At 35.6% G+C, this 8,453-nt stretch overlaps 1 protein-coding gene across 1 annotated transcript in view; it reads left to right on the top strand.

Annotated features, from left to right (window-relative positions):
• The window catches only part of LOC110443872 (transmembrane protein 5-like), a 136,396-nt gene that overhangs the window by 24,926 nt on the left and 103,017 nt on the right, over window positions 1–8,453 (top strand). Inside the window, exon 2 of the mRNA XM_021488309.1 lies at window positions 6,976–7,176. Coding sequence (XP_021343984.1) covers window positions 6,976–7,176 — 201 coding nt within the window. The remainder of the gene's footprint in view (window positions 1–6,975; window positions 7,177–8,453) is intronic.

Below are 8,453 nucleotides of genomic sequence, written 5' to 3'. Positions count from 1 at the left end.
GGACACAATGTCACTGGCCTGGGAGGGGAAGGGGGACACAATGTCACTGGCCTGGGAGGGGAGGACACAATGTCACTGGCCTGGGAAGGGAGGGGGACATGAACTGACATGTATACAAATATAGAAGTAAACTGCAACATTTTGCTTAAGATGCTGCAAATTCAATCATATCACTATTGATGATGCCAACACAATACACAATGTGACATACATGTAAATCCTAATTCTTAAGCATTATTCAAATACTATATATTCCATGTATAGACTTGCTCTCACCTATAGCTATAGCTATTCACAGCTGCCAAGCCATGACCATGCAGCACCACAAATATGCCACTGATCTGAAATCTGAGTGTGAGCTCCCTTTGGGATGTATAGTTTATCATAGAGAACTGATCATGAAGTGACAGTACTGTAATTTTAAATGGGGTAAATGATGGTATACATGTACATTTCAAATGATACCTGGCAGTGTCTACTAGGGAGATTTTTAAGGCAGTATATATATAAGTTTCACCTTTCAAAACTTTTGTTATGATCATGAGCGCAAATTTATTATAATAGATATAACTGTTTGCTTCAACATGTACAGTTTGTACTGGGAAGTGGCCTCCTGATCATGAGCTACATGTTTCTAAACCTCCTGTCTCGTGTTCATGGTTCATGCATCTATAATTAAATTGGCAAGAAGATTAAGGCTAACAGGACCAATTTACTTGTACGCTGTATTACATGTATATATCATAAAGTGTTATTCCCTAGTGATATCAACAGTACAGACTAATGCATGTATATATGACTTACATTATAATTGTAGCTATATACTTCAGGTTCTCATGGAAAGTAATTGAGTTTTATAACAAAGTGTAGCACTAACTCAGGATTCCATGTACAAAATAGGATACCAATTTTGGACAGCAGTTGTCAATTGTATATTGTCATGACAGCTTGGCTTTTTTCCCCAGAGTCAGTAGGTTCAAATATATGTGTTCCAAATATAGGTTCAGCATGGTTGTTGTCGTCAGTACCTGGAAATTGTCATTTGGTATTTGGATTTCATTTGTCATCCTGTCGTCACGATCTAAGACGGAGAGCTGCGTAATTTAATTTGTCCCTTTGGCTTCCGTGCGGATCTTGGCAGGATTGTGATGTTCCATTTATCTTTTCGTGATAATGACATACAGATGGTATCTATATCTACAGATAATTGTTTTTATTGAGCGAAATATTTCATAAAAAACTTGTCTTTTCCACCATTCTCAACTGTTCCTTATACCCTCGGAAGCTCCTCCACACAACTTCTTAGCAAAAATAAAGTGATTCCTGAAAACTAATCAAAGCATTAAGTTGCTATACATATGTGTATATTAAGGAAGAGTGGTGACGTCTCACCAATTTTCTTTTGTATGTATATATAAATATTATAAAGCTCTGAAAAGTATTTTTTCTTGTTAGAATTGATTTTATTTCCTCTATTTCAACACGAAACAAAAATAGGTTGCTGCAGACATCTACTGAGTTCGATTTTTTTTTTTTATTATTCCCTATAATATTGCAGAAAAGAATGATTAAATGTCATGATCAATAATACAGTTAAGCTCCCTGCTGTATACCGTATACCAGGTAACACTAAATATTCGTGAGTACTTTCTTCCGTAGTTTGAAGCTATTTATACACTGTAGATGTTTTCGTAGCATAAACTTGTGTGGATACCATATATATACACACAGTGGTCAAGAATGATTCAATTAAATTCATTGTATATATTTTGGTGGTTCGATACACAGCAACCACGAAAACCATAAATGGTTATACGCAACAAACGTTTCATGTTATACAGTAAGCAAATGGTTTCGGGATCGAATCCCATGGTAAATGTAATTTTGTGAACAAATTAAGGGAAAAAATGATAAATTCTTTTATAACCCTTCTTAAAGTAAGAATGCTTAAGGAATTGGAACTCTTTTTTGTTGGAGATACATGTACAACACTGTGAGGCCGCTGCAATGAGACTCTCAAACCTTAAATCATTTCTGTTCTATGTTTAACTTTCTGGTATCACCTGAATTATGTGAACACAAAAGTCTAAGTTCATTGACTCTCTCAAACTATAAAAGTGTACTTAATTGTTTAGCTAATCCATCTTAATACATCACTGTAAGTTCGTCCTAGTCTAGGGCCCAATTCTCGGGTCAGTGTTTCGAAAAATATTTTTATGTGATCGAGTCTCTTTTACAATTACATGTGTGTACTAGTATATTTTAATTCCTCTGATTCTTGCACACCGGCCCATTTAGTTCAAAAAGGATTCAGTTCATCTTTGCAGAGCCATTTTAGCTGTTGACATAGCTAGCACCTACTTGTAATACTTTTTATACCGACAAGTGTTTGCATTTGAAAAGCGATTGAGAGATATTTACACACAGGTTTTAACAAGCATTTTACAAGCATTTAACAAGCATTTAATGAAACTTCAATGTTGACAACCTCAGAATAGATCAAATTCATGGGAAAAATAAATTAAAGAAATTTATTTTTCAATTGATCAAGGTATATTTGAATACACCTAAGTAAATTTGAAAAAACCCAGCTTTAGGTTTCTTGTTTGCTATAACAGATCATGAGCATATGTGTGTCATTTATTGTCACCTAGGCTACATCAGGCTTGTGTCAATCAGTTGACTTTCTGATATGAAAAGAAAGATAGATGTAGCAAAATGAAATTGAAACAATTTGCTATTTTAAATTTTGATGACCTTTTATACAAAATCTAATCAAGGATAAACATTGTCACATTTTTCCATGCAAACAGTACCAAGAAAAGTTTTGTGCAGGACTGGACCTCTCGTTTATATACAATAAACATAAGTTTTTCTGTATAGAAGATCTTCTTTTATGATGAGTAAGAGTCCTTTCACCCTTAAGTCAATTGTTTCTAGGACAACACTGTGAGCAGACAAAATCTAAAGAAAAGAAATGAAACAACGACACGAAATTCCCAATTTTGTTCAGAACGCCTTTGACAAATAATTAGAGACATTTCAAACAGGTTGTGCATTTTGAGGAACTTATGGCATCATTGTAAAGGGGGTTGATGGGTGGTGGTAAGAGGGGAGGGGGAGAGGGAAGTAGGGAGTGGTGCATTATAGGAATCTGATAAAACTGAAAGTCATTATAAACATGTCACAGGGAAGGTTAGAAATTATCACTTGCAAAAAAACACTCATATTACAAGGATAGACATAAATATATATAAAGTCTTTCATGATTAATGGAAAACAATTCCATTGTATGTTTAACAGATAATGATTAGGCTATCATTTCAACCCTTCAAAGCTAAATACTCCCCAGGCGATTCTCAGTAAATGGATACCCATCACTAGGAGTCTATTTACCATTACATCATTTGCCCCTCCCTGTCAACAGTATGTAGCTCTCACTGATGGTGCAGTGATGTCAGGACACAGCATTAATGTTTTGACCCTGGCATCTATATATTACACTCAATTCATCACTGTGTTGTCTAGACAGGGTTGAAACCTATAGCTACCTAACACCGATTGTGGAGCTCCAGGCATACCCCTGTCGGGGACATTAGGCAGTCATGCAGGGTCACTTCATAGGGGCTAACTTAATGTACCTAAGTATTCTACTTGGTTAGGTGGATAGTGCACTTGCCTATTTCACTAAGATGGCCGAAGTTTCATTCCTCCTTACATGGACCCTGAGAGGCTGAGGGAGGTAAAGGATACCTATAGCTAGCTTCCCCAGACACAACACCCCTAAAGTATTATACTTGGTCAGGTGTATGCGCACTCACCTAATTCACCAAGACAGTCAAAGTTTTATCTTGAATGGACATGAAAAAGCAATTCGGTGTCACCTGCCCGACCATACACATGGGTTTTCTCTGGGTATTCTGGTTTCCTCTGACTCATCAAGACGTCTATGCGCTAAATTCATCTGGGTCAACTTCAGTGATTAATATAAGTTGAAAAAACTTAAGTTTCATGATTGTTGAAAATAAGGTTATATATAACAAATAGGACCAAATTAATTCAAAATTTTCCAAAGCCTAACTTAAAAATATGGATAAATGATTACCTTATTTAAGATTAAACGCAAACAGAAAATGTTTAAATATTTATGTACTGTTCCAAAGATTTAGGAATATTATTAGGACTATTCAGACTGCAGTTCTTACTAATTAATAACCTTGTCACAAAATCTTGTAAAAATATTTCTGGAGCTATCCAGAGTTATTTGTAAACAGCAATATACATAGGTATAAAATGTGAAGGTCAAATCTAACATTGGGTGAAAATGGATTCTACCGTCTAAGGGCAGAAATTTCCTGGGCAAGAAATTCACCAAATAAACAGCAATTCATCATGACAAAGAGTATCACGTATGACAAATAATTATATAATGATCTCTTTAGACAAAAGATGATATTATAAGTTAAAGATCAACCATTTGTTGACCCTAATGATCTATCCTGTGTTGATGGGCCATTAAGCTTTTAATAATAAGAATAATAAGACAAAAGATGATCTCTTAAAACAAAGCATGATCTCTTCATGAGACAATGGTGATTTCTTACGACAAAGTGTGAAATTGTAAGACAAAAGATAATCACTTTCGACAATGGATGATATGATGATCTCTCAAGACAAAGAGTCTAAGCTTGCATGCATCAATACAAAAGACGACTTCTCAAGACAAAATGCAACTTCTCAAGTAAGTCAAAGATTTATATCTCGAGACAGAAGAGTTTCTTCTAAAGACAAAACTGATCACACATATCTCACGACAAATGATATGACCTCAGAAAAAGGGTGATCTTCAAAGATAACAGTTGACCTTGAGCTCTCAAGACAAAGATTGATCTCTCAAGAGTCAAGATAAAGGGTTCTCAAATGAAAATGCTTTAAGACCATATGTTCTTGGTGATCTCTTTAATACAATGGGTGATTTATTAAGACAAAAGGCAATCTCTTAACACAAAGTGTAGTCTATTACGACAATAGATGATTTATCATTATAGACACTGGGTGACCTCTGATAAGAGGCAAAATGGAGATGATGATGATGGTGATGATAACATTTTTATGTTTTTTTGATGATGATAATGAGGATGTTGACAATGGTGAAGATGATGAGCGATTTGCTGAAACATGAGTAGTTATAATATTGTTTGTGTGCATTACAATAACATGAAATATATACACACACGTATATATTTCATGTTATTGTAATGCAAATGTCAAAAAAGGCTTGAAAAATAAAGTCAAAAAGGCTTGAAAAATAAAATCAATCATGACATCAAAAGAGACAAAAAGATGACATCTTAAGAGAGTCCCTATTGTGATCTAAAGTGAATACCTTCTTATTCACTAAATTGTCACATCATCAGCTGAGAGTGAGAGATAAATGTTTTCTTTTTATATCTGTGTAAGATATGTAGCATAGAAGCATTATCTTAGCAGGTCCCTTCAGACTTACATCATGAGATATATACATATATATATTGAACAGACGAAAGGTCGAAGCTTTTATATTGGACAAAGGGTGGTGAACATAAATTAAGTTGTAGACATTTAGTTTTATGAAGTGTTGATTCCACAGAGAGGGAATTGTAGTCTGATGAAATTGCATGATTTCGTGTAATATTTCATTGGAAGAACTTCTTGCACTGGCAGGAGTGTTTGTACTGATGTAAAATCTAGCGAAACCAATGTCTGGGATGAAAATTGGATTCTGATGCAGTCATGGTACATTCTACATGTATATCAAGATATTTTTTTATAACTACTTAAGGTGACGGGTACCACTGCATCAGTTTTAATCACAAAGAAGAGTTCAACTCCCAAGTTTTTTCACTTGGAAAATTTATTTCTCCCTTCTGTTAGAAGAGGAAACAACCCAAAAATAGTTTTTCTTGCTTAGAGTAACTTCCTTTGTCAAGTTTTTCATACTCTGCAAGGCCCATTATAACTACAAGTACTAGAATGCAAACTTCATAAAGCACAGGCTTTGTAATGCAATTTGGCCAGTAACATGCTGGGATGAAGGGCTACCTAGCTACTTTGTTCAAATGAATGTGCATAAACCTTAAAATGCCTTAATCTCAATAAACAAATGATCTAGGGTTGTACATGTGATATTTGGCAAGTTGCATGCTGGGATGAAGGGCGCTATAAAGTTTGTTCAATTAAATGACCTTGTTAGACTTTCAAGGTCACAGGGGTCAAAGTTGTTTAAATGTTTTAAACGTTCTTTTGAATGACACACATGTATGTAGATCTAGAGTAATAGATTCTGATATTTGGCCTGTAGCTTCATATAAGTCCACTTTGAAGGTTAGAAGTTTGAGATTATTATCAGGTGATCGATGCAGGCCCATTTGGCTTCTTGTTGGGAACTGTCAGCTGAAGGCGAAACTGTTAGTGAATGTCTGGTACTACAAAACTGACAGTGCCTGATAAAGATGAAACTGTTATTGGGTACTAATTGCAGCCAGTTAAAGAGAACATTTTTGGATTACCTATACTAATTAGGGTAAAATCAATGCAAGTCCAGATGAAACTTTTTTTGTTAACATCAGTACATGTACAGATGTACTGTGTATTATGAGTTATATATGTCAGCATAACAAGAATAGTTATGAAGGTGACTGTATAAATTGTTGTCACTTTTGGCAGGACAATTAAGCTTTAGGTCCTTCAACCAATGAAATAGTTATAAGTAAGCTTGATGTATTGCAGATGGGATGATGGTGGGACAATGCAAATTTTTACTAGCTCAAACACGGGCCTGTTCACATGCTGGTTTCAAGGAATTTGCACTTTTATGAAATGATAAATACATTGGAAATAAAAAAAATGCCTTCGGTGAAATATTGACACAATTCTGACTAATATTTCATTTCTAGAAACATCAGTTGTACGTGTTTATTTTCATTTCCATTTTAGCATTCACCGACGACGATACGGATTGGAATCCTTGGGGGGAAGAGTTTGAGAAAGAAGACGTAGGGGCTGCGAAACAACCACCGCACATCCCATGGGAGTCGGAAACAAACTTCAAGAGTTACAAGGAACCTGGTGCTGGACGCCCCAATGTCTCCACCTCTTCAGACTTTGTGGTAGAAATTTGGGGAAAGGCTGCCATCGGTAGGTGCCATTTTCTATTTGTATTTTAATTAAGCATCAATTAATGGAATTTAACTCACGGCCCCAAAGACTTCCTTTGACAGGTAATCACTGCCCTTTTAATGAGTGTTACAGACACCGTCACCACTATATTTGTTCTAGTCTGTCTGGAAGAGTCTATCATGAATGCAGCTTTTTCTTTTCAAATTTATTCAAAATAGGCGAAACAAGTGTTGCTATACCAAAATATTTTGTTGCGGGATTGATTTTCTTTTGCGACTATATATATGTATGGTGAAAACGATTTCTTACAAAACAGGTTTTGTCTAAATTCTTCTACCAATAAAATTTGTTTGTAGACTAGTACTACAATCAATTATAAGGGCGAACCCTGGACACATATAGCATTGTTCGTAGACCAGTTATTTGAAGTCTAGCTTGGTCAGACAACAAAAAGTATAAAAGAGCCTCTCTATGTCAATGCATACCCAAGGAAGGAATACGGTAGATATGTACAAGTTAGCCGAAAACTGTCCAATAAATGAGAGAAAGGACAGGTCATGGCCCGGGTCAGCAATATTAATGACAGGCATCCAGAGGGGACATTGTTTTAAATATAAACAAGACACAATGTCAATATGCTGTGTCGCAACATTTACACAATTAATTAATGCAAGGTAGATGTACCCCTTTCACGAGGCATACAGAACGTCTTTGTTGTTAAATGATTTTCTGGAGGAAAGGGATGTCATCTACTGGTACATTTTAAATGCCGTCAAGTCATTGCATAAAATAATGGAATATTTTCCCTGTAAAATCCTTGCTACCTGGTAGTTTAAGCCAAAGAAATTTTGTTTTATCAGTTATAATGGCATTTCCTGCTGATAATTTAGTTAATTAAAAAAATGAAAGTCATACCAAATCAGACGTTGTTATATTAATTTTACAAATTTTTTTTTGTTGACAATGCATTTCTTCATTATAATCTGCACATATGTCTGATGGGCGGATTGGTCGAGTGGTTAACACTTCAGTCTTCCAAGCAGGCGGCAGGGGTTCGATCCCGGAAGTCGCTGTACGCATGGAATATTAGAGAAAGTGTTTTTCTCCTGCCCACACAACTCCAACAACCAAGGTGGAGTATAAAATGGTCTGGGGTGGGTGTTGCGGTATCTGTGCTGTAGCATTCAAGTGAGGTGGCACTATAAATGATACCGTTGGAAGCACGGTCCCACTACAAACAGAACACAATACATCTTTAGCACACACAGAGGCATACACACATAGGGAGATATTAG

The sequence above is a fragment of the Mizuhopecten yessoensis genome, unplaced genomic scaffold (genome assembly GCF_002113885.1).
Source record: "Mizuhopecten yessoensis strain PY_sf001 unplaced genomic scaffold, ASM211388v2 scaffold716361, whole genome shotgun sequence".
Lineage (NCBI taxonomy): Eukaryota > Metazoa > Mollusca > Bivalvia > Pectinida > Pectinidae > Mizuhopecten > Mizuhopecten yessoensis.
Note: the sequence above shows the minus strand (reverse complement) of the source record. Positions and strands in the feature narration are given on the sequence as shown.